The sequence below is a fragment of the Ammospiza caudacuta genome, chromosome 18, assembly GCF_027887145.1.
Source record: "Ammospiza caudacuta isolate bAmmCau1 chromosome 18, bAmmCau1.pri, whole genome shotgun sequence".
NCBI classification, from domain to species: Eukaryota; Metazoa; Chordata; class Aves; order Passeriformes; family Passerellidae; genus Ammospiza; species Ammospiza caudacuta.
In genome coordinates, this window is record NC_080610.1 from 11,675,882 (window position 1) to 11,702,236 (window position 26,355).

At 55.1% G+C, this 26,355-nt stretch overlaps 2 protein-coding genes across 4 annotated transcripts; one reads left to right on the forward strand and one right to left on the reverse strand.

Moving 5' to 3' along the window:
- Nucleotides 1-12,224: 12,224 nt before the first annotated feature.
- Nucleotides 12,225-23,218, reverse strand: MVK (mevalonate kinase). 3 transcript variants are annotated; one of them, XM_058816690.1, is made up of 10 exons: nt 23,133-23,216; nt 22,878-23,025; nt 21,982-22,129; nt 20,819-20,974; nt 18,934-19,037; nt 18,072-18,117; nt 17,161-17,251; nt 16,650-16,766; nt 14,064-14,217; nt 12,225-13,765 (listed from the first exon to the last, which is right to left on the reverse strand). In XM_058816690.1, exons 1-10 carry the CDS (start codon nt 23,208-23,210, stop codon nt 13,614-13,616), a joined length of 1,194 nt encoding a protein of 397 aa, XP_058672673.1. In that variant the 5' UTR covers nt 23,211-23,216; the 3' UTR covers nt 12,225-13,613. The 3 variants fall into 3 exon arrangements, with proteins under 3 accessions (XP_058672673.1, XP_058672674.1, XP_058672675.1); XM_058816691.1 differs by having other exon boundaries at nt 12,225-13,809; XM_058816692.1 differs by lacking the exon at nt 22,878-23,025 and having other exon boundaries at nt 23,133-23,218.
- Nucleotides 23,219-23,465: 247 nt separating this feature from the next.
- On the forward strand, nt 23,466-26,355 carry MMAB (metabolism of cobalamin associated B). Its single transcript, XM_058816871.1, has 9 exons — nt 23,466-23,500; nt 23,619-23,677; nt 23,753-23,846; nt 23,949-24,006; nt 24,436-24,508; nt 24,657-24,754; nt 25,009-25,073; nt 25,670-25,729; nt 25,875-26,355. Exons 1-9 carry the CDS (start codon nt 23,466-23,468, stop codon nt 25,960-25,962), a joined length of 630 nt encoding a protein of 209 aa, XP_058672854.1. The 3' UTR covers nt 25,963-26,355.

The window sequence follows — 26,355 nt, forward strand, 5'->3', positions numbered from 1 at the left end:
TGGGATGGGTGTCCTACAACCCCACTACATGTCCCAGTTTCGCAGGGTGTTTTTTGGTTTTTTTTGGTTTTTTTTTTTTTTTTTTTTTTTTTTTTTTTTTTTTTTTTTTTTTTTTTTCCCAGTTTTTCTGCAGCCCCTCCATCTCAGGGTGCAAACCAAACTCAGCCACAGCGGGAGAACAAACCCGGGGGTCCCCCCAAATCTCTCACTGAGGTTTTTTCCCCCCCGGGCCTCTGAGACCCCCCTGGAGCCCCCCTGGCTCGCTGTCCCCCTCCCCTCCCAGGGCTCCCACGCCTGAACTGCACCAAATCAGATTAAGGGCAGCAGACAAAGCCCCGCCAGGAGCAAACCCCGAGGAGAGGGAATGGGGTGGCCGGGCAGGGAACCGAGCCCCGTGTCCCCCACAGGGTCCCGTCCCACCCTGGGGGACACAGGGACATCCGCAGGTGGACACGGAGTGGGTTTCCAGGGAGGGTTTTTTCCAGGAGGAGATGCGGGGATGTCTCAGGGGTGATGGGGACACCTGGGGACACCTGGGGACAGTGACCCCAGGGCAGGACCCGGCTCTGCAGGTTCAGGAGCTCACGGCTCGGCCCCTGCAGGGGTTTTATCCTTCCACTGCAATCAGGATCGCCACATCCCCGTTTTCCTCCTGTTCTCGGTGTTCCAGCCGGGCTGGTCTGGGACAGGCTGGGGACAGGCTGGCTGATGCTGAAAGCGGAGGAGACGGGATCGCCGGAGAATCCAGACAGCAAATAATCTGGCTCTGAAAAGAGCTGCTGATGCCTCATTAGCAACTTTGAAAAGCATCCGGTGAAAAAGCCTCTGCCCTTGTGCTGGGGGGTTCCTGCTCATTCCTCCTCTTGTCCTTGATTAATAAGGACATTTGCATGTAAATTGGCTCCTGGATCCTTCCCGGAGGTGCCGGCGCGGCTCTGGCCCCACCTGAGGCTCTCGCAGTCTGCACCCACTGCCCTGGGAATGTCTGTGTGCCCCTGGCACGGCCGGGCACGGCACGGCTCTGTCCAGGAGGGCACATGGAGCTGGGATATGAATCTCTGCTTTGCAGTAACAGCTTGAGTCACCCACTGCGGGGCTGGGACACGGGGCAGGGACACAGGATGGGGACAGGGGACAGGGATGCAGGGCAGGAAGATGCAGCTGGGATGGGGAATGGGTTGGGACATGGAGCTGGGACACAGGACAAGGACACAGAGCTGGGATGTGGAATGGGGACACAGAACAGTGAGAGGCAGCAGGGACAGGGAGTTGGGACAGGGTTTGGGGACTCAGGGTCTCCTGCTGCTGCTGCCCAGCCGTGTGAGCAGCTCCGCTGTGCGTCCTACAAGGGCTTTTCCAGTGGTTGGAACTCGCTCCCTCTCCCCTGGGATGGCATTTTCCAAAACAAACGCATTTGCTAGATGCGTTTGGGGAAGTGCCTCTCTGCCTGTTTGATGGCTGTTCACACATCGTGTCCCTTTAAAAGGCGACGTTTTGTTCATGGCCAACACTGCCTGGCTCCTCCCTTTCCTCTCTCCCACCCTCGTGGTATGGAGGGCAGGGCAGAGGGACAGGCCATGTGCCACCATCGCTGCCCACGTGCCACCAGTGCTGCCACTTTCAGAGCAGTGGTGTGAGGAGGAACAGAAACAACCCTGACTGTGGGAAGGCGGCACAGGGAGCAAAGCTCATCCCTCCAGCCATGGCAGGGAAAGGGGACAGTGGGGACAGCCAGGGGTGTCACCGCACCCTCCTGTTGGGTACAGCCTGACCCCCATGGCAGGGAAAGGGGACAGTGGGGACAGCCAGGGGTGTCACCGCACCCTCCTGTTGGGTACAGCCTGACCCCCATGGCAGGGAAAGGGGACAGTGGGGACAGCCAGGGGTGTCACTGCACCCTCCTGTTGGGTACAGCCTGACCCCCATGGCAGGGAAAGGGGACAGTGGGGACAGCCAGGGATGTCACTGCACCCTCCTGTTGGGTACAGCCTGACCCCCATGGCAGGAGCTGCTGCTCCAGGGTCCTGCAGAGCTGGAGGGGTCCCACACCCCCAGAAGGCACAGCCAGGCTCCATCTGCACCCCGACCCAGCCTTGGCGACCCCAAAACCCATCAGGGCCCACGAGGGGCCTGCAGAGCCACCAACCCTGTGTGTGACAGCAGTGCCAACGGGGACTGGAGGCAAACCAACAGGAGAAGGGCACTATTTCTAGCTGGGCACCGAGTGCCACCGCCACTGCCGTCACTGTCACCAGCCCCTGGCGATGGATGGAGGGGCCGGCTCGGGGATGGCCGGGAGCCAGCGCTGCCACCGCTCGCTCGCTGGGGTGACGCTGATTTCCCAAACACGGCACAGCGAATTCCCCAGACCCCGCTAATCAGCAGCCGGCGCTTAATTGGCGCAGCTCTGCCAGGCTGGGGTCTGTGCCAAGGAGGGAACCTCGGCGCTGCCGCCAGCCGCGGCCTCCCGTGCCCTCGGTGGGGACAGAGCGGGGACAAACCGGGATGATCACTGCCACCCACTTGGCTTGGCTTGACCACATCGCTCATCCTTGGGTGTCCCCATGGCGGTGGCAGCCCGGTGTCCCCCGGAGCAGCCGTGCCGTGCCAGGGGTGACGCGGGTGACGGTGGCGCTGGCGCGAGCCCCCGGTTGTGTCGCTCCCAAACCTGCCAGCGCGAATCAAAGGAGCTGCCACGCACGCCGCAGCCCTTTCTTCTCATATCACTCACACCACTGCCACGCTGCATTGTGACAATGGGGTGTAATTAAGGTGTCAGCATATCATTTAGCCTTTTCAATATAGAACCGCGAGAGAGACAGGCTGGGAAAATCTGCGGTGTTCTCTTTAATGAGGAATGTAGGGGGGAAAGAGGAGAAGCGGAGGTAGTGGCTTGGCAAGGGTGGGACAAAAGGCACCTCTGGGGGGTTCTGGAGGGTGCAGGGCACTGGGCTGGCACGCTGCTGTGCTCTGCTGAGACTGTCCTGTCCAGGAGGGAAAAGGGACCTTGCTAGGGCCAGGCACTGCCAAGGCTCTGGGAGCATCCCTGGGGAGCTGCAGGAGCCACCACACCTGGAGAAAGGGCCTGGCAGTGCCATGCAGGGCATTCCATGTGTCCTAGAATGTCCTACATGGCATTCCCAGGCCCTTTCCTTCCATTCCCACCTGAAAGTCGTGCTCAGATGTTGCTCCCACCCCGTGGGGGCCTTGCAGAGCTGTGTGGGACACACAAGGAGCTCATGGCATGACCATGACAAGGATGGAGCCACGTGTGCCATGAGCTCGCTCTGGTGCCACAGCAGCACTAGGTTTGGTCAGTGCTGCATCCACCACGTTGCTTTGAGGCCATCCCGGCCCTGTTAATATTTTTCCCAATTCCCAGCAGTTCAGACTCCAGCTGTATCCCCCCAAAAGTCACACATCCCTGTTGCCCCCACCATCCTGTGGGCACCACAGAGCTCCAGGGCCGGCTGCAATCCAGAGGGCAGCCAGCGAGTTCAACACCATCAATAATCCCTGATGGCTACAGAAAGAGCTTTCCCGAGGAATAAATTCTTGCTGCATCAAAAGGAAACTGCAAATCAATGCGGGAATCGCTCATTCTGAACGATGGGAACTAGTCTCGCTACAGTGGGAAGCGCTAGCTGGGAACGAGGGGGGGACACGGGGCCGGGAGCACCAGTCCCGTCCATAAAATAGGAACAAAAATTAATGATGGGCTGGAACGGGAGCGTGATGATCCATCCCGGTGTCCCTGCTCATCCCGCCGCAGAGCACGGCCGCAAACTCCTGACCCCGCTGCCTACGGAGCAGCAAATCCCAAATTCCATTGGGATTTTTTTCTTTTGTCTCTGTACGATCCCTGACAACTTTTCCCGAGCGGCGCATCCCGCAGGTTCAAAGCCGCAGCGGTGGTCCCGGGGCTGCCTCCGCCTCCATCCCCGCCTTTGTTTGCGGCGGCTCCGGCTCTCAGGGCACTTGGGGAGAGATGGATGTGCGGCCCCGCCGAGGCAGACGTGTTCCAGGCGAGATCCTGGCAAGAGGTTTCCTTAGCAACAATAATGAAGTGTGAGCGGAGAGAAAAGCTCTCCCGGCTCTGCTCCCTCCTCTGGGGACTCCCGGCAGGTTTGGGGACCCCGGGAGGAGCGTTCCAAGTGTCCGGGGATGAGTGCTGGAGCTGCTGCAGGTCCTGGCATCGGGATCGGCCGGGAGAAGGGATCTGGGTGTCAGTGCTGGTGTGTGGAGAAGCCAAACCAGAGCAGGAGTGGTGACCTGGCACTGCCTGAGCATCCCATGGAGCAGGAGTGGTGACCCTGAGCATCCCATGGAGCAGCCTCGCCTCCCAAATCTCCGCGCTGCCTCTGCTCAAGAGGATGGAGATGTCCCATGGAAGCAGCCCCTGAATCCCAGCTCGGGTGGGAAACCCTGGAATGTGAGAGCAGCACCAGGAGGCACCACCTGCCCGGCAGCTCCTGTTGGGGTGCTTGGGAATTGGGATGTGCTGTCCATACTCCAGGAAACATCTGCTGGAGCAAGGGACAGGGGTGGCTGTGCCAGGACAGCCCCTGCTCCATGCTCCATGTCCAGCTCCAGACCCCTCAGGGAGCTCCATCCCGATCCGAGCTCCAGCCTCAGCCCCACGCCCCCTCCTCCCGGCCGGCCGGGGGGATGGCACTGTGCCTCGAATCACAATTACAGTAAATAAATCCTATTAGAAGGACTTTTACTACCGCATGCTCCTCATTACAATCTGCCCAAACCCCCGGCTCCTGGGATCGCCCTGGTAATGAGGCCGGGATGGATGGATGTGGGGAAATTAACGCTGCTACAAGTTAATTTGTTTTTATTAGCAGGCTGGCGGGGGGTGGGGGGTGGGTGCCATCCCGCTGGAGCGGTGCAGGGATGAGGATCCCTCGTGGATCGCTGCGTGTCACCGTCCCCTCAGCCCCTGCCTGGCTGCTCCTGGCCTTGGGGACAGCGCTGTCCCACCCCAGGGCGGGACGGGCAGATGGCAGCGAGGAACCAGCTCGCTGGGTGAGGTCACATCTCATTAATAAAGGCTAATTAAGAGTAAATCATCAAAAAGAGGGGTTGGAGTTGTCGGAATAACCCACGCAGGTGCTGCTGGTAATTAACTCGGGGCTGTGACAGCTCCTGTGGCACTGGGGGGTCACCTGGAGCATCCCCGTCCCCATCCACTGCCCCGTGGCCACCAAGTGTCCCCTTGTGCCCTCTGTGGCACCAAGAACCCTTCCTTGGGAACAGCTGGCCCTTGGAACAGCTGGGCCTTCCTTGGGCTTGGAAAATATAGATCCCACCGTTAATAATACATACATTTATTAAAATTAAACCACTGGCAGATATTACATCCAGCGGCACTGAATTATGGATAGACCTCAGCCCAACCTTTGTTTTTAATTAAAAAGCCCCTCTCAGTAATTCCATTAAAGCAGCAGCTTATGTTTTCCTCCTCTTCCCTCCCTTTCAAGCGCAATCCGGCAGCGTTCGGGTTGCGCTGATGAAACGGCTTTGAAGTTTCATGAATTGCTGATGTAATTGAATAAAAATAATATTAAGGGGAGAGAAGGGGCGGGGGGAGAGACAGAGACACAGAGAGAGAGAGAGAGAGACTTTTCTCTAAACCTAAATCCTAATGAAATCACCTTAGTGCGCCCAGCAGAGTGACAGCGAGCCGCTGGATTTGCGCATATTCCCGTAATCCTAAACCCATTAGGCAGGAGGCTCCGTGTGAACCACATGTTGCAGATTACAGCCGGGGAAAAAGGCTCCCACAAAACCCCCAAACCTCCCTTTAATTGCCAGGGGGAGGTGCAGAGATCCCCCCATCCAGAGGGTGGGAGGTGCAGTTCAGATTCCCCCTTGCCAGCAGCTCATTAATGGTGTTTTTAGGGAATTAAGGTGGGGACATTTCCAATTATTTTGCTGTGTATCAATGGAAATAGGAATTTTTGCCATCCCTCACCTGCTTTTGGAAGAGTGGCTGTGATATCCAGCTGCAGGAGATGTTTGGGATGAGCTCTGGTGCTTCCAGAGCCCAGGGGGGAAGGAGACCATGAAAGAAGCTCCTCTCCCCATGGAGAGGAACCTGCTCTAGTGGAAGGTGTCCATGGCATGGGGTTGGAATGAGATGATCCTTAAGGTCCCTTCCAACCCAAACGATTCCAGGATTCCCTGATCCTATGACAAACTCACCTTTCCTTTCTTCTCTCTCTCCTAATTCCTTCCTTCCCAATTCAAGCTCCTCTCCAGGATAATGCAATGAAGACATGAAGCACCTAATTTTCGGTGGGGGACAACAGACGCGACGGTGTATTTACCCAGTCAAACCATTATGAAATCCTACAATTAAGGCTTCAATCAGATAAATGCAATTACATAACACGATCTTATACGATATAATTAAAAACATCTGCAATCAAACCGAAGCCGATGGTACGGTAATCCTTAATCAGAAATTACCCAGCTCCAGCGGAGAGGTTCCATCCCGGAATCTGGTGGGACACGGTGGTGACGGTGCCATCCCTCACTGAGGAGGATGATGGTGGCCATGGGGAGCTGGAGGGACCTCTGGGCCAGGCCATCTGCTCCCTGCCTTGCTGTGCCCCCAAATCCATGCCCACTTCTCCTGGGACACCTCTGTGTGCCACAGCAGGCATGGTGGCACACAACGGTCGTGCCACAAACACGGCAAATGTCCCCAGCCCTGCCAGGGTCTCAGGGTGGCAGTGCCACCTGCAAAGCAACCGGAGTGTCTCGCTGAAAATGGGAATGGACATCAACACCCACTTTTGGTTGTGCTGGCCGTGCCATCCCCCATCCTGCTGCTGGGCCAGGCTGCAGCTCCAGGGCGTTGTGCCCAGCCCTGGCACATCCCCGCAGCCACCGGCTGGCACCAAATGAAGACAAATGGGCTGGGTGACACATCAGCATCCATTAACGGCAGCGCCGTGCCGGGAACGCTGGGGATGTGCCAGCACCAGCAGGAGGAGCAGCAGCAATGGGGCCAGCACCCCACCCAGGGGTCACACGGGGTCAGCAGGGTCAGCCTTGGGCTTCCACACCCCCAGAGCCCACCTGGAGCTGTTGGCAAGAAAAGGAGCTGGATGGGATCCAGCCGTGGCAGCACAGCCCTGCCACATCCCCAAAGCTCTGAGCCTCTCACCCCTGCAGCCCCAGCTCCTGCCCTCCCTCGCTGGGAGCTTTTGGGGGTGCACACAAGAACCCTTCTTGCTGGTGCTGACTCATCTCAGGTGGCTCGGGCATCCCAGAACATCATGTGGCATTCTCAGCACTGGAAGAGACATTGCAGCACTGGAAGGGCTATCTCAGCACTGGAAGGGATATCTCAGCACTGGAAGGGATATCTCAGCACTGGAATGGATATCTCAGCACTGGAATGGATATCCCAGCACTGGAATGGATATCCCAGCACTGGAAGGGATATGCCAGCACTGGAATGGATATCCCAGCACTAGAATGGACATCCAGTCCCTGCAGTGCTGGTGCTGCAGTTGTCCAGGGGGGTCAGGAGCAGCCTCAGGATGAGGCAGGAGCACCGACCCTGCCAACCTTTTCCACCCCCTGACCTTTCCCCAGCCCCTCTCGGAAATGCCACGGAGCTCCTCGCCCGGCCAGATGAAATGTCAGGGAAGGTGGATGGAATGTTTCCAGCCGCTGAGCCGGGCGCTGCGGGGGGTTTTCCCCAGCGCTCTGAGTGGCTCCAGAGGGAGCAGGGGCCGTGCTCCATCCTGTCCCCATCCTTGTCCCCCATCCTTGTCCTCATCCTTGTCCTCATCCTCGTCCCTGTGCCACTCCAGCCCGGGGCCCAGCCGCGCTCGGCTGGCTGCGAGCGTTTAAGCAGAATTGAGTGTGTGTTCAGGCACTTTCAAACACAAGTAATCTTCATCTGGGAGACGGGAAGTGAAATATGTTATTGCCGAGCACAGTAAATTACCCGTGCCAGCCCCGGCGGATAAAACATCGCCGTCGCCGGCCGGCGCAGTCACTCACCCGCGCCGGGCCGCCACCGCCCCATCAATTACAAAACAAACGGCTGCTGGTCAGCCTGGACACTGCACCGGGACTTGTGTGGCCATTGCGGCACTGGGACCTGGCCCAGGACTTGTGTGGCCACCATGGTACCAGAAGCTGCCCCAGGACTTGTGTGGCCACCGTGGCACCGGGAGCTGTCCCAGCTGCAGGCAGGCACGCGGTGTTGGTGGATGGATTCCTCCAGGTCAACGGGAGCTGGGGATGGACTGGCTCTTCCAGCAGCTCCTCCAAGCAGCTTGTGCCGGCTGGTTCAGCTCCTGCTCCCCGGAGTGGCCCCAGCGGGGTGTCCTTGTCATCGTGGTGATGCTGCTTCGTCAGGGCTAACGAGCTGCTCAGCTGCCGCGGCGGCGGAAGAACCCGGGGAAGGCAGGAGGCGAGAGCGCAGCTCCCTCTCCTTTATTTTCCTGGGAAAGACCTTCAGAAAGCCAATCCCGAGCCCATAAAATAAATAAAATAAATTCCTGCAACTTTAACAATCATTGTGTTGGATTTGGGAGATGTTATTCCTCGTGACAGACAAGGGCAATTATCTGCTATCCGCCAGCAGTTTTAGCCTAATTTCATTACTGCTGTGCAATTCTTCCCGAGCCGCCAGTCTATCACTGTCTCCCAGAAAGGATTAGCCGGCACTTTCTTCATCTTCAAATGAATTTTAGCTGTCATGCCCTTGATGAATAGAAGAGGGAGGACGGTGAACCCACGCTGGTGAGCAGCAGCCTGGCTGTGCCACGGCACCAGCACCGGGACTGTGCCAGAGCATCACTGGAGCTGCCTGGATGTGCCCTGGGATTTCCTGCCATGCAGGATGAATCGGCCACGGGGTTTTCTTGGAGAGCACCCTGGAAATGGGCAGGGCTCAAAGCTGGTGACCAGCATCCAGGAGGGATTAAAATGACAGGATCTGTAATAGAAGGAAATAATGAACACGCCGTGCTTCCCCCTCGCCTGGAGATGCTTATCTGTCAGCCCGGGCCACTGAGGGATAGAGAAAAGCAATTTCGACTTCAGAGCTGAAACTGCAGAGGATGTTGCAGGGAGAATGTCCAGGAGATGGTGTCCCAGGAGGATCCACCACAGTCCAGGAGCTGAAGGGAGAATTAAGGCCTCATTTCCCAGGCACACGGATCCCAGCTCAGTGTGTTCCAGGATGCCTTGTCCCCATAGCCTCAAGCTGTGCCAGGGGAGGGTCAGGAGGACACCAGGAGGAATTTCCTCATGGAAAAGGTGGTCAGGCCTTAGCAGGGGCTGCCCAGGGAGGTTTGGAGTCCCCATCCCTGGGGAAGTGTCCAAAGAAGGCCTGGATGTGACACTCAGTGCTCCGGGCTGGTGACAAAGTGGGGATCGGGCACAGCTTGGACTTGATGCTCTTGGAAATCTTTCCCAAGCTGAATGACGCTGGGATTGTGTGAAATAACAGAGCCCACCATCAAGGAGAGCCCGGCTGGCCACCCAGAGGGGGCACAGAGCCCATCCTGGGTCCCCCCAGGACGTGGGACGTCACCTCGCGTAAACGGAAGCTCCGGAGCCGGGGCTGGCACCGGCCCAGGGCTCCATTATTTTTGTAAACGTTCATTCCCACCCGGCACAGCATCCTGGCAGAATATTTTAGCACCTTTAATGCAATTTCCTTCTCCCTCTGAAATATAATTTTAATAGAAGCCAGCCACACCGTGTACCTGCTCCCTAATAAACCTCTGCGACTTTAATGAACTAAATAGCAAATTACTTTTTTATTCAAGAATGAAATTTCATCATATTCATAATTCATATTTTATTTCAGACATCTGCTGCTGATTACATTACATTTAACTAAAATTAGATGATGCTCAGAATGTAATTAAGCCCGTGCCAAATTCTCTGGCCCACCAATACCAGCCTCGCTCAGCGGGGGCCGCTTGGAACCTAATATGTAATTAGGAGCTATTTTCTAGCTGTTTTTAAAGTCTGAAAATTAGCTGCCTTTATTAATCACACAGACAAATATAAAGCAGAGCCAACGCTTGCTGAAATTTCTAAAAAGGATTTTTTTTTAATTATACACCACATAGCGCTGAGACTCATTTTGAATGTTGATTTGTTGTGCACTGACATTTTGACAACTAGTTCTCAATTTGTCTGTCGTAGTTAGGCAACAACAAAGCAGACGGTAATACTTAACTTTCAAAACCTTCAGCGTGCTGGGAGGGGAGAGGGATGGGGGGGAACAGGGGGGACGGGCTCCCCACGAGCTCTGGGAATGGGGGAGCTCCAAAATCTCTGAGATGGGAAGCAGAGGGGACAAGGGAGGTGTCAGATGCATAAATCGCCCTTAAAATGGCTCTGGGGGGGGTCCCTACCTGCCCCGGGGGACCTCCCAAACCCTCCAAGTGTGTCTGAGGACATGCAGGGGGTCCCAGTGCCACCTCCTGTCGCCAGGAGGGACCCCTGGAGCAGCGGGAGCCCCGGGGGTGTGAGCAGCCCCCAGCCCCGCCTGAGTGCGCGCTGACATTTCCTCTCTCTCTCCCTGACCCTGTTCCTGCTCTCTCCGTGATCTCCAATAATGTCACTGCCTCCTCAGCATCTACTCAGCGGAGCAGAAAGAAGGCACTGCTGACACCGAGTGCAAACAAACAATAATACCATCTGTGCCTGCCAGGGCCGGGCGGGGAGCGGGGTCCGGCTCAGGGGGTAACAGGAGCCCCTCGGGGCACCAGGACATTCCCCAGGGATAGGGCGAGACACCCCGGCAGCGATGCTGCCCCAGGCACTGGCTATGAAGGACAAGGACGATTTAAAAAGGTATTTTTATTCAAAGTGTTTTCGTTTTTGTTGTCACCGAACACCGGTGACCCCCAGCTCTCACCTCTGCAAGTCCTCAATCCCTCCTTTAGGCTGGAGCACAGCCTCCCCTCCCCGTCCCTGTGCTGGCTATTAGAGGCAAAGCCAGGCTCGTTAGTCTTGCTGCAGAGCTCGTAATGTGAAAAATGAAGCTCAAGAAAAATTAGCCAAATTACCAGGCTAATCCTTCAGCAGCAATCGCTGCCCTGCTGCACATCCGTCCCGCGGGGTGCCTGCGAGGAGGGGCTGATCCGTGGGGAGAACACGCTCCACAGGCTTCAGTTCTGCTTCCAAAGCAGCAAAACACACGAGACAGGGCTGTGCCTCCAAGAGACAGAGCTGTGCCTCCTTCTGCCCCTCTCTGTGTCCCCATGGGGCACCAGTCCCATGGCAGCAGCTGCTCCTGCCCTGGGTGAGGAGGGGCAGGGGTGGTTTTGTGTGTCCCAGGGCTCAGGAGCTGCAGCACGAGGTTGGAACTCTGAGTGCACACATCCTGTGTGGAATGTGGGGTCAGGAACATCCCAGCCACCCCTTGGGTTGTCCCTCTGGGTGTAGCAGTGTGCCTGCAGAGCGTTTGATGGAGCTGGTGAAGGAGGAGTTTGGAAAGGACGGAATGGGCATCCCGTGCTCACAGATGGATGTGAAATCTGTGCTCACTCCAGACTGGGACTGGCTCCAGCTGCTGACTTCGGCAGATCTGGTCCCTGTGGCAAAGGGAAGGCAGATCCCAGCAGTGCCTGTGTCACCCTGGAGCCTTCCCACAGACCCCTGTATGGGTCACCCTCCTGCCACGACACTGCCACCACCCTCCCTGCCCCGGAATGTCACCACTTCCACTCTGCCACAGAGCAGAGCGGGATGAGCACTCAGGTTGGACATCAGGAGGAGTTTCCTCATGGAAAGGGAGGTCCCTTTTGGGGAGGTTTGGAGTCACCATCCCTGGAGGCATCCAAGGAACACCTGGATGTGACACTCAGTGCTCTGGGCTGGGTGGGAAAGTGTGGATCAAACACAGGTTGGACTTGGAAAGCTTTCCCAAACTGAATGATCCTGGGATTCTGTGAATTTCCCCTCAGTTCTGGTCCCCAGCCCTCAGAGCCAACAAGCCCCAGACATGCTGCTTTGAAGGGAAGTTCCCCGTGCTGGATCTGGCATCTCTTTGTGCCAACATCACAAAGTTGACACATGTAAGTGGTTAAAGTCAACACGCTCCCAGATCCTCACATTGATTACACTGTATTAGAAAATGGTAAATTATTTATCAGCCTTTCTGACTTGTGATTAGTGTAAAGCAGCTCTCAGATGCAAATTGGAATTGTAATTAGACATGTAGAAAGGCAGCATCTGAGACCTGCTTTCCTGAAGCAGTGTAAGGTGCTTTTTTCCTTTTGTATCCAGCATAATTATCAAAGAACACTTTGCACATAAAAAAATTCATGGATTTATTAAAACCAGAGACAGTTTTACATGGGATCAGGGAACTAAAGCTGGTCACCATGATGCTAGGGGTTTAGAGCTAGAACATCTCAGCTTCTCACACTTGATTTTTTTTTATCCCTGGGCTGGAAGGGGAAGGCAAATTCCCCACCTCTGCCAATTCATTACTCAGCTTTGAGTGAAGTGATTCTTGAACACAGCTACACTTAAAAACCCACTTAAAAAACCCACCCTAGACAAACAGAGTGATGATAAAACCCTCTTGGCAGGTACAGCAGAGACCACAGTCCCTCAGAGTCAGCTCACAACTCCCAGAGATTCTGGCCTCAGCCACTTCCCCTTCATTCTGCGGCACAGCTCATTAAAATTTCAGGAGTTAAAAATGCATTTACATTTGTGTAATAAGTCTAAATGCATTTAGGTTTTAGAGTTTGTCAACTGCAACTTATGGTGAGCTTTTGAGGACGTGGTTTGGGTTTCTTTCCCCTACTTAATTACACCAAAGTAAACCCAACACCAGGCAGGGTCAGGGGCATGCTGGTTCAAGAGTGAAGTGTGAGAGAACAGCTTTTACAAGGAGGAATTTTAAGCCTGCCCTTGGCCTGGAGCTGCCCTCCTTGCAGGTGCTGTTTGAGCCAGACCTTGCACATGTGAATAAAAACCAGAGCCTGACTACAGGACTCTGCTTATCAGCCCAGGCAGAGATTATGGAAAAGAGTGGAAATCAGTAATTTCAGTAGAATTGTGCTTTATCTTGCATTTTAATTATCCAACACTTAATAGCAGGGAAGAGCTGTATTAAAGGTTTCCTCTTCACTGGGAATGTAGTCCAGAAGAAACAGAGACCTGGGCATCAAGCCCTGAGCTGCCAAAGATGCTCTTCACCCAAAAACGTCAAAGCACCATGCACATCCACCTTGCCAGCTCCCACAGGACAGCAGGGTTGAGGGGAGAGACACCACATACATCTGAAGCAGCAAAGTGTCATTATCCACCCTGGAATCCAGCCAAGCCCCTCTCCTCCTGCCCCTTGGGATCAGCACAGCAGTTGAGGAAGGAAATTCAAACCGGGATTTTTGACAGCCTTGGTCAAACACCGCTGGGTGGGAGCTCCCAGGTCTCCATTGCAGCCCCAAATCCCAGTGACACCAGGCCCCAAACTGGCTCCATACCCACATCTGGAGGCCCTCAGCCACACAGGAGAGGGGAAAGAAGTTTCCAGGCATGTGGGCACACAGAGCTCCAAGGAGGTGGTGCCAGGAGCTCAGGGCTGCCAGGGCAGCAGCTCAGCTCTGGGCGAGCGCGTGCAGCACTTGGGCACTCAGGGAGGAGCAGGAGTGCAGGCTCACCCCAGGGGCCCCAATCTTGGTCTCCCAGCATTCAAATCCACAGGCACACAAGTCTTCCTTGGCTGCTTCCACGGCCAGAGGGGAGGTGTCTGCCAAGAGCAAGGCAAGAGCAGCCAGCGAGTCAGCTCGGCCACTGCAGGGAGAGGGAAAGGGCCATGGCTCCTCCAAACACAGCCCCTGGCACAGGGCCAGTGCCCTCGGGGGCTGACACACATAAATGAACACTCTGAATCACACACTGCAAGCCACAGTGCCAGGCAGTGCTGGGACACACCCCACCCATTCCTCCAGAGCCAGAGCAGGGCTGGCAGTGATTCCTCTGCTCCCAGACCTGCCCCCCACCCCGAGCTGTGAGGAAGAGGAAGATGCCCAAGGGGCTGTACTGACCTGGTGGCAGCAGGGTGATGCCACAGCCACCCCCACCAGCCCCTGTCAGTTTGCTGTGCAGGCCGTGGGATGCTGTCACCTGGCACAGCCTGTCCAGGGAGGGGTGGCCCACGCCGAGCACATTTAAGTGGTGTTGGTTTATGTCAAAGAATTCCTGAAAGCAACAAAAAGAGAGGAGATGAGCACACATAGAGACACTTTAGAGCAGAGGCAGCCCTGCCTTCCCAGCCACCCCTTCACAACCACCTCATTTATGCAGAAATTTGGCCACCAGGACCAAGGAGAAAGGTCAGGGCAGAGTCTGATCTCTGAGCTGTGTCCCTGTCCCCCATCACAACTTGCACAGTGACCTGCACATTCCAGGAAAATCCTGATCACTGCAAGCTGCCAGCAGGAATTTTTTCCAGAGCTCTCCAATGCCCCCTGACTGCCTCTCCTCTGGCCTGTCACTGAGTGCTGGGCAGGAGGCTGTGCAAGGCCCCTCACTGGCCGTGGGAAGGGCACTGAGCCAGCAGCTCTCATTCCTGGCTGTCACCCTGCCCTGCCCTGCAATCCATCCAGCAAAGCCAAATCCAGGGACTTCTGACACGGCTGAGGCGTGGCTGGAGAGGTGACACAGAGGGACATTCCTTTGTTTGCTCTGTGCTGCACTTCTGCCTCCTCACAGGCAGGGAGCCAAGGAGCAGCACCACGCTGGGAATCTGGCACCCAGCTCAAGTGGGGTCGAGAGGGTCCTTCCCTCAGGGAGCAGCACTGAGAGAGCCCACCCTCCTGGCAGAGCTGTGGGAGCATCCCTGCCACGCTTCCCAGCCAGCCAGAGCAGCTACTCCTGGAGAAAGCTGCCCCAGCAGCAAGGTCCAAACAGCACAAGGAATGGACAGCACCACACAGAAATGGAAGTTACAGCTTCTCCCCTCCCAGCAGGACAGGTGAGGAATTCAGGACCAGAGGGAAGGGCTTGGTCTGTGATTGAAGCAAGTCTGGAGCAGGGCCAGAAGCAGACAGGAGCTCCCTGAGCACCACAGGGCCCTCCCAGCCCTCCCCCAGCAAGCAGCACTGAGCTGTTCCCTGCCTGCAGCTCCCGGAGAGCCAGGAGGGCTCTGTGCACAGGGAGCACAGGGCAGGTGTCAGCCACATCCCCCTCCCTCAGCTCCACCCAGGAATCCTGCCAACCTCGCACAGGAGGGGACACTGCAGAAAGAATCCCTCTCCCACCTCCAGAGAGAGCATTTCTGCCCTGTGTTTGGGAAGAGCAAGGAGTGGGTGGCAGGCAGAGCTCAGCCACCACCCACTCCAGGCTGGGCAGGACACACATCCATCCAGAGGCCTCTTTATATGCCTGAGTGAGGGCACAGCAGTGGCTGTGATGATCCAAGACACCTGTCATCTCCTGATCCAAAATCTGCCAGGAATCCGATGACAGCTTATGACACACTAGACTAGTTCCATGGTTCTGGCCAGAGCTGCACATCTCAGAAACAGCCCAAAAGATGTATTTATATATCTGTGTGCTGCATCTCATCAGCTGGGCCTCTCTGGGCTCTTCAAGCACAAGACAAAACAACAAGATTCAAGACAGGAACCTGCTCACCGCAGTGCTGCTGCCCGGGTGTGGGACACAAGGATGCTCTGGCATTTTCCATGTGAGGAGCTCAAAGCACAACTCAAATTATCCCCTCTCTTCCCTGTCCCCTGACACTTCTGACAGCCTGAGGATGTGGAATTGAGTTGTGTGAAGCTGTGCTGTGAACAGACCTCCCTCAGCTGATGGCAGCTCAGCTCACCGCGAGGGGGCCAGAATCCCACCCTGGTGCCAAGGGAGCAGGACTCTGCCATGGGAACAACCCAGAGCATGAGCAAGGACAAGCAGAGATCCTCTTGAGAGCCAAGGGGAAGCATCCAGATGCCAACAAGGACTGGTACCAAATGGTTCCTGAGTGTCCAGGCTGACTCCCAGGGCCAGGCCAGGTTTGCCTCAGCTGGGACACAGACACACATCCCTCCCCCAGGGGCTGTGGAGCAGCATTACAGCACTCTCAGCACTTCTTCCACTCGGAATCCTGTTCCTCCCCCTCCCCAGCCTCTGCTCTTTGAGCAAAGCCAAGACAAACAGATCTTTGTGTGCACCTCGTGCATCAATGTCAGGTCAGCTCTGGGCACAGCTCTGTCTGTGGCTCTCTGGAGCCAGGATGAGCCTGCAGCACCGGGAGCTGGCTGGGAACCAGTCAGTCCATCACCAACCAGTGGCTCTGGGCTCTGCTCAGCCCAGCCCTGGCAGTGACAGAGCTGTTGATTCACAGGCAGTGACTGCCAGAGCTGTGGCACTCTGTAAGAGAAACAAACCCTCCAGAGCCACAGGTCCCCAGAGCCCCAGCCCTGCACACAGCTGGGAAGAGGCACCAGCAGCAGCTTCTGTCTGCTGGCTCCAGGAAGGGCATTAAAAGCAGCACACCCAGACCATGGTTTCACTTAGAACTGAACATTTCCTGCTATCACTTTTTTTTTTTCAGATCTAATGTTCTTTAAATGACATTTTGATGTTCAACAGTAACAGGGGCTAAAAATACTGGCAAGCAAGCCCCTTACCTCCAGCACAGGGTAATGCTCTGCTGATGGATTTGCAGGCATGGCTTCCAGAACACTTTGGCACTCCTGAGAAATGGCATCGATGGAGTCCAGCACTGGGTTCATTATGGCAGGGAACTGGAAAGGGGGAAGGAGGGATGTCAGGTGCCTGCTTACTGCTCTTCCAAAACCACTGGGAGGAAACTGGTCCCAGTCTCCTTGAGCTGGGCAATTCCTCACTCATTCCCAGAGCAGGGTGATGGTAACCTGCTCCTGGCTGCAGAAAAGGGAGGAAGAGAAGGAAACAGGCCAGAGGAAGGAACTGCTCTTTTCATGGTTGCAAATTGGTGGTTTTAACTCCTGTTAAACTGGAGGAAGGGAGGAGATGAGCTGAAACCCCATTCCCAAGCAGCTGGGTGATAGGAATACAGTGGCTACAGGAGAGATGTCCCAGAAGATCCTGTGGTACCTGCAGTCCAGGGTTATCTCCCAAAGGTTATCCCCCACATCTCCATCCCACAACCACCTGCACCTTCAGGATCTTCTCCTTTACACCAGCCACCAGGACCTTGGTGCTCCGAGGGACTTTGGTGTTGGTCAGCAAGATCCTCAGTGTGGGTACCCTGGAAGCAACAGGAGACAGAGAATCCCAGAGTGCTTTGGACTGGAAAGGACCTTAAAGTTCATCTCATTCCAACCCCCTGCCATGGGCAGGGAACATCTCCCGGCCTCTTTCCTTCACACTCCCCAAGGCTACAGCTTATTCTGCCTCAAAAGGCCTCTTTGAGCAGGAACCCAAGATCAGGAGTCCCATTCATTTTATAAAACTTCAGCAGGTGTTGCAGTGCTGGCTGGACTCAGGCTTGTTCCTCCTGGATACAAGGAACAACTGTACTAGAGCTATAAATAGGACTGTAATGTATTTACTAAAATCCATGTTTTTCAAGCAAATTTTCTCCTTTGAAATACTCTCTACAAGAGTAGCCAGCAGTGGCCATTAACTGCTAATAGAGCAATTTCATGCACTGTGGAAGATTTTAATGGAGTCAGATTATACTTCTCTGGCAGGAGGCAGAGGGAACACTCAGGACCCAGATTTCTCTCTGCCAGTGGCTTTTCCCACCACCAGGTAAGCACAAAGTTCCCCCTCCCCACAAATGTCATTTGCTGCCAGGAGCAGATCCATTCCTGCTGCCCATAATGCCATGAAATTAATATTGATCCTTTGTGCTGTGTTCATCTAATGTCAGATAATGACCAAACGTTTTACTGTCCCCATCCACCCCAACAACTGAGGCTGCCCACACCCAAAATGGGGCTGCAGAGCCCTTCCCACACTCCAGCCATCTCCCATCATCCTCATACCCTCCAACACCCACCCAGAGCCTCTCTGACACGTTCCACCCACCGTGTGTGAGGGTTATTTTTAAACTCCAATATTACCTCTTTAACGGTGTGATTTTTCCTGCTTGGTATCTCAGGGCTCCACCTAAAGTAAAATACATGTTATTGTCTCAGCAGAGAGCGAGCTGAGAGATAACACAGAAGGTTTTTCATCTTCAGAACCTCACCCAGAGCCTGTGACAGTAATTGCAAGAAACACCAGCTAAATGAACCATGTTCTCCAGCAGCACGGCCCTGCCTCACCCTGCTGCCTTAATGAGAGGGTCTGGCTGGACATGCTCAACCCAAGGCCTTTCCCTTTGCTCTCCTCTCCTCCAGGATCACACCAAATAATTTTTGAAAAGGCAAAGAGTTTGGCCAGCATGAAGCCTTTGCTGAGAAAACAGAATCCAGCAGAGCCAAGCACATGGGATTCCATGGAGTGAAGTGGTGTGCACTGGTGTCAGCAGCCATCCTGCAGCAAGGAATTTCATTGTCCAGAAGGAATGTCTCACTTGGCTCCTACCCTCACAGAGCCACTGTGATTAGGTCTCATTAGAAAGATTATTAACAGTCTCCAAGGACACTTTCAAAACACTGGGAAGTCTCTGCTAATTGAAACTAAATGACAGCTGTCCAACTGCATTTTCCCCTGCATTATCCCTGGGACAGGATTAGGTTTCTTTGTTCACTGCAGAATGTTTCAATATCAGTTATTTGCAGCAAGGTCTCTGCCCTGTGGCACCTGCCTGGGGGGGACAGAGCTCTGGTGTTCCTGCAGCCCATTCCCAACATTCCAGCTGGCTCCAGGCCCAGCTCACAGATGGGGCAGACTGAGACAGGGGAAGGATTCCCTGTGCTCAGGCCTGAGCAGGGAGCTGAATTTGGGAGTTTCTGCCTGAGAAGCAGCAAAAACACCTACCCCAGGTGCCAACAGCATTGTCCACACCCGATGGATTGCCGTGGATCACCTGCTCCCCTCGGAAGGCCCAGCTGTTAATCAGGGTCAGCTCTTCTTCTGTCCACCTGGAAGGCAAGGAAATAACTCCAACCAAACCACTCCAAACCAGTGGAGAGGGAGGGATCAGGTTCAGAGGGAAGATCCCAGCTTTGGCCTGGTGTAGATCAGATTTAGTCTGGAATTCAGTCTGGAATTCAAGTCCAGACTCATCCCCACCTCACCAGACAGGGAGTGTTAGCACACACACTGGAAAGGCTGAGGGAGCTGGGATTGTTCAGGAGAGGAGAAGCTTTGGGGACACCTCATTCCAGTGCCTGAAGGGCTACAAGAAAGATGGACAGAGACTATGCACAAGGACCTGGAATGACAGGACAAGGGGGAATGGCTTTAAGGTGACAGAGATTGATGGGTTTAGATTGGATACCAGGAAAAAATTCTTCCCTGCGAGGGTGGTGAGGCCCTGGTTGGGCAGGGACACCTTTCACTGTCTCAGGCTGCTCCAAGCCCCATCCAACCTGGCCTTGGACACTTCCAGGGATGGAGCAGCCACAGCTTTTGTGGACAGCCTGTGCCAGGGCCTCACCATCCTCACAGGGAGGAATTCCCAGTATCCCATCTAATCCTGCTCTCAGTCTGAGCACAAAACCACACCTCTGACCCTCCCTGCACACCACAAGTCCATTCAACAGGTATTCCATGCTGGGGCAGAGGCATAAATCCAGATTTTGAGAAAGCCTCACAGTGTCTTACAAGGCAAGGCAGAAATTCCAAGAGCCACCTGCTATCCAGAAACTGTTCCCCTTCACTCCTGCTTCCCTGGGCCTTGGCTGAATGTCCTTATCCATGTCCACACACCTTGCATTCCACCTGCCAGGATTTAATCTGGGAGCACTCAGCAAACAGCTCCCAGCAGCAGCCTCAGGAACAGGAGTAAACCACTTGTTCCTAATCCTCTTTGAGAGGCTGCAATTCCTCCCGACACAGGAGCCTTTCTATCCTGCTGTTCTTTTCTTGCCATGGGAAGCAAAAGCCCTCTGAAGTCTGACACCCCCAGCTCTCTGCACAGCAGCTGGAAGGCAGGAATTATGCTGGATCCATGCTGAAGCCACGGAGGGTGAGCAGGGAATGAAGATATCTTTGCTGTAACACTTGGAGCTGCCTTTTTATTTCCCAAATTTGGGAGATTTGCTCAAGTGCTCCCAACAAGAACCTGTTTCTGGGTCAGAACACAGAACCACCCTCCTTGCTGTCTCACTCTCAGCCCCACACAACAGAGGTTCTGCCCCTCCAGCTTTGATTTTGAACAGCTTCAAACAGAGCTCCCTCTCACAGGGGCACAGCACTCCAGGCTTCCAAAGGGGAGCTCCAAGGGCAGCAGGAAAGAAACTCTCTTTCATCAGGCACTGATAAGAGGGAAAGACAGGCAGGAGATGAGGAGGAAATGTAGCACATGCAGAAAAAAAATCCATGGGAAATGCAAAAGAAACCCAGAAAGGATCCTCGAGGACTCAAAGCAAAACCTGGAAGGTGCTCAGAGCCAGAGGAAACTGAGGATGAAAAATTTCAGTGTGTTTTATTTGATTGAAAAAATAAGGCTTTTTTCCCCCTTTTTAGGTATGTTTTTCTGACCCTAAACAAGGGAAATAGGGGGAGTTTTACAAAGTCTGGGACAGGGCTGAGGTAAAGAGTTAGGGCTGGGAATACTGGGTATGGACAGGAGACGGGCTCAGGGTGTCACTTGTGGTGACAGCCAAGACAGACCAGCAGAGGTGGCAGTGCCAGAACTCATGCAGGCAAAAGGGAAGGTGGGGCACAGAGCTGTGCATGCCAGGCTGGAATTCCTTACCTGGCTGTGGATTCTCCCTCCTGCAGTGGGCAGGAGATGGCTCCACACAGCACGAGCAGGGCTGCAGCCAGGCACACAGCATAGGCAGCACTGGATCCCAGCCCTGCTCCCGTGGGCAGCTCCGAGCACACCACGATATCCACGCTGGGAACATCCCTGGGAAACAGACACACACGCAGGCACTGGCACAGGAACTGGCACCAGCACCCTGAATTCCACTCCCACACACAGGGACTGGCACCAGCACCCCGAGTTCCACCCCCAGACAACATCAAAAAGGCAAAGAAGCCAGTTAGGACTGATCACAGGGAAAGGTGGGTGAGAATTGGCAAATCAGCACATGCATCTGACACACTGGGGCTGCAGGAGGGATCACTCCTGAATGGAGCAGCCTGGGCAAGCACGTTGTGATGGAATAAAGCCCTCCTGAGCTGGACCCATGATTGGCACAGCTTGTCAGGCTGCTAGAAGGGGGCTGTTGGTAACTAAATACCTGAGCAGCAGCATAAAGAGCCCCTTCAGAGGTCGTTGTAAATATATTTCTGAATAAAATGTAAATATCCCAAATCTGTAATTGCACAGCCACATCCCACTGGGGCAAGAGGTTGGTGGAGAAGATGGAACATGGATATATCCACGTCCATTTGCTCCACTGAACACACCTGGGTTGTGTTATAGACCCCAAAATAAAGCCCAAGAGCTTTCCAGGGCTGTTGACAGTCCCAGTGCCACCCTGAGACTGCAGGGAAACCACAACCCAGCTGCACATCCCAGCTCTTTATCCTTGGATGAGAAGATGGAAGTTGGGCTCTGCTTTGGTTTCTGGCACTGCCCTGAGCACCCATCCAGTCACACAGAGATCACTGATGGTGCTGGGCAAGGCTGGGAACTGGAACAGCCCCACATTTTCAGTTTTAGGCAGATTCAGCCCATAAAGAGATCAGACTTAGTTCAGACAATAAATTCACAGTTTATTTCTGTTTTGCCAGCCTAAGCCAGGATGACAGGAGCTGCCTGCCGTGGGGAGGGGTGTGTGTGTTGTGACTGTGGCATGAACTGCTCTGCTTTCAGCCCTCAGAACTAAGTGAGAGCAGAGACTCCCAGCTCACCTGCCTGAAGCACCCACCCAGCACCAAAAGTTTGGGGCAGGAGCAGAGCCTTACCCATACTTAGCAGAAATAGCCAGGCACATATACAGGAAGGCAAGAGTGGCAAGACTGTCTGGAGCTGAGGCCCCAGCAGCAATTCCAGCAAACTCCCTCAGTGCATCCAGCTGTTCCACACTGGGAGATTTGGACTCATCACCATCAGCTATGGAAGCAAGCAGGGGAGAGTTTAAACACTTAAAAACCAGGGAATTGTTACACTGAGAGCAGTATTTATAACAAAACCTTCTGTTACAGCAAGCAGAAACAGCTGGGGCCAATTTCAGGTTCTACCTGAGGATCTTCCATAAAATAAAAGCAAAACCTCCACCAGGCACTCTGAAATCCCAGGGTTTCCATACTCCATATTTCCAAATGTCTCCCTGCCTACACCTGCCACTGCATCCAGCCATAACCACTATGGAAAACACGGCAAGTCACAAACTCTTCATTAAAGGACGTGGATTTTGGAAGTGGGATATCCTGGGGCTCCAGCCAGTGCAAGGTGCTGCAGAAATTTACTGTGAGGGCTGGTGTGGGACAGACGGGCAGGAAAACAGACCCAGGCTGGCTGGAGCCACAACAGCACCAGAACAAGTCCCTGGAACCCAAACCAGGAGGGGACAGGGCCACAACGGACACCTGAGCATCAGCGGGGCCACAAGGGGAATGTAAATAACTGAGAGGGGCAGGAACACGTCAGTGAGCGGGGTCAGACAGAGCGAGACCCCAAAACACTGCAGGGAGGACAAATAACCCCACGGGGGTCCCTGCAGAGTCACCCCACGGGGGTTCGGCAATGCCACCCCATGGAGGGGTCCCAGCACGGTCACCGGGGTGTGACAGGCACCGAACGGCACCGAGAGCCCCTCAATGCCCCGAGGCAGCTCCTCCTTCCTTTCCCCGGCCCTTGCCTGCGATCCGCTCCCGCAGGGCCCGGAGGTCGGGGGTGTCCCAGCTCCTCCGGACGCCGACGCCGGGCAAGGAGACGCTCAGCCGGCCCTGAGCGCCGGGCCGCAGGCGGAGAAACGTGCGCAGGTCCAGCGCCACGGCCAGGGCCACCTGCGGGCGGAGAGCGGGGGTCAGCGGGGCCGGGCAGCCCCGGTTACCGAGCCGGGAAGCCCCGGTTACCGAGCCGGGCAGCCCTGGTTTCCCCGCCGTGCCCTCACCTTGCCCAGCACCACGGCGTGCTCCCCGTGCAGGATCACCTTGCCCGGCGCCGACACCGCCAGCTCCCGCGTCCACATCGCCGCACGGCCGGTGCCGACTGACAGCCCCACACACCAATCGGGGCCGCGCCCTGCCCCGCCTCCCTGCGCTCAGCCAATAGCCGAGCGTCGTGCGAGGGCGGGACTTTGCGGACGGCCAATGGGAAGGGGGCATTGCGGGGTGGCGCGGCGCTGGGGTGACAGCGTGGGCTGAGGGCGGGACGGCGGCGGGGACGGCGGCCGGCAGGGATGTGGCGGCGAGCGGCGGTGGCGGCGGGACGGGGCCTGCCGGGGATGGCGGGGCGGCGGTGGCGGAGCGGGGCGGGCAGGTGAGCGTGGGAGGGCCGGGACCCCCTCACGGTGTCGTTCCGTCCCTCACGGTGTCGTTGAGTCTCTCACGGTGTATGCCCCCCTCACGGTGTCCCCTCACGGTTTGTGCCTCCACAGCCCCGAGCGCGCCGCTGCCGAGCGGGCCCCGAGGATCTACACGAGGACGGGAGACTCAGGTAGAGCCCGGGGCGCCGGGGGCCGCGGGCAGAGCTCCCCAGGCAGGCCCTGAGCGCCTCCCGCCCTTCCCAAAGGATTCTCCAGCACCTTCACCGGGGAGCGGCGGCCCAAGGGCGACCGGATCTTTGAGGCCCTCGGAGCCACGGATGAGCTGAGCTCGGCCATAGGGTAAGCACCGGCTGGGAGTATCCAAATCATATAGAAAAGTATGTTTGTTATGATTTCTTTATTCCCAACTAATTCTGTTTTGTTTTTTTCTCTCTACCCAAGGCTGGCCGGTGAGTTTAGCAGTGAAAAGGGTCACACGTTTGTTGATCAACTTCATAAGGTGAGTATTAATGATAATCTTCATTCCAGTGCTATTAAAACATGGACTTCTTAATTTTAGCCACAGTGCTCCCACTGACACACAGGAATTAAATACATTTAATATTTCAATATCTAAATCTTTAAGACTTCCTTGATTGCTCTCTAAGAGGCAAATTTCTTTAACCAAGAAGGAAGTTGGTAGATGAAATTATTAGTTATGGGCAGACAGATTCATCTCTAGGTTTATTCTAAGTCAGATCCACATACGAACATGAGTTTTGTTGCAACAGAGCTCCAGGTTTGAAACTGGGACACAAACAACCACAAGGGCACAGCAGTGACCCAGGTCCTGCCTGGGCAGCCTGTGAGTTTGGCTGATCAGCTCTGCTGAGCACTGGAATGCAAAAAGCCATGGCTGGCAGTGACAGCAGTTGTGGTTTCTGTCCAGGTGCAGTGCATGCTGCAGGATGTGGGCTCCAACATTGCCACGCCACTCTCCTCAGCCAGGGAGGCTCACCGCAGTAAGTCCTGCCTTTCCTGGGGTGGTGTGAGAGCTGGGATGCTGAGTGTTTGGTTTCTTAGAGCTTGCTGATCCAAGATAGCAAAATGAGAGCTCAGCTTGTTGTCTGAATCACTTTTTTCCAGCCAGTTCTTCTCTCCCCTCTGTAGAACGAACATCATTCAGCGAGAAGCCCATCCTGGAGCTGGAGCAGTGGATTGACAGCTACTCAGAGCAGCTGCCTCCCCTCAGAGCCTTCATCCTGCCTGTAGGTGCTGCCTGTGCCCCTCATTTCCGTGGGGTAGCCCTGCTGCACTGCTTACCATGGGAGGACAGCCTGGGAGGCTGCTATTCCCATGGGCAAACAGCAAGGGAAAAGCAGAGCCAAGGAGCTGGGAGTTACATCTGCCCACCCTGCTGTCCCAGCCCTGGCGTGGCACAGGCTCAGTTCCATGTGGGTGGGAGGGCAGGGGGCTGTCCCTGCTGGGGCAGACCCTCAGTGGTGTTTCCTTGCTGTTCCAGTCTGGAGGCAGGAGCAGTGCTGCTCTCCACTTGTCCCGAGCCGTGTGCCGCAGGGCTGAGAGGTGGTGAGTGCTGTGCTGGGGTCACCCTGAGGAAATGGGCACGGGGACACCCCAGTGACAGCAAACCAGGGCTGGGCTTGGGGCTCCAGCCAAGCTTAGCCCAATTCCAGGAGTGCAGGAGGCACAAAGTCAGGCTCTGTTCTTCCTTCCCCAACCTAAATGTTTTGGGATTCTGCAGCCACATCCAACCTGACCTTGGATGCTTCCAGGGATGGGGCAGCCAGAGCTTTTCTGGGCACCCTGTGCCAGGGCCTCACCACTCTCACAGGGAAGAATTTTTTCCCAGTATCCCATCTAACCCTGCCCTCTGGCAGTGGGGAAGTCATTCCCTGTGTCCTGTCACTCCAGGCCCTTGTAAATAGTCTCGGTTCAGTGATTCCCATGGATGGGAGGAGCAGAGCAGGGGGCTTCCAGGACAAACACAAACATTTCTGGCATCATTCACCCCTCCCAGATCCCCCTGGGAAGCAAAGATCCCCCACTTCTGCAGGAGTCAAAGTGGGGACTCCATGGGGACATTTGGGTTGGGAAGGGGCTCCAGTTTTTGTGCACTCAGAGGTGGAAAATCAAACACCAGCATTTCCCTTTGCTTTTTCCAGTGTGGTCCCTTTAGTGCAAGCAGGGGAAGCAGATCCAAACGTGGCCAAGTATTTAAACAGGTAAAAAAAATAAAACCCCAAACCATTCCCCTGTCCTACTGAAGCATTCCCTTAGTTCTGGGAATAAAACTGGGGGGTTTTGCTTCTCAACAAGCTTCTCTTCTGGAATAAGATCACTGATTTTCCTGCTTTTCCCGTTTTCCAGGCTCAGTGATTATCTCTTTGTCCTGGCACGTTATGCTGCAATGAAGGAAGGGAAGGAAGAGAAAATCTACATAAAACCTGAGCCCTAGCTGGGAGCTGGAATGTTCTGTCCTTGATCATGGAAAACTAAATCCAGCTGACTGCTTTTGTCCATCAAGGAAGGGAGAGAGGACAAGCCTGGACTGGAAATGGGAGCTGCCGAGGATTTCCATGTGAAATAACCAGGACCTTGTTGATAAATCCTGAGAGGAAGAGAATCACAGAATATCCTGAGTTGGAAGGGACCCAAACACACCTGTCCTGTTCCCTGGGCCTGGCCCATACATCCCATGTGGGGATGGCTCTGGAGCCACTGCTTCTCCCAGCTGGGAGTAGAGGCAGGAGAATTCCATAACATTTTGGAGATGCCTTCATTTCCCTGGGCAGCAGCAGGTGCTGTGGGAAGGCTCTGGCAGGACTCTGAGGGATGATGAAAGGAAAAC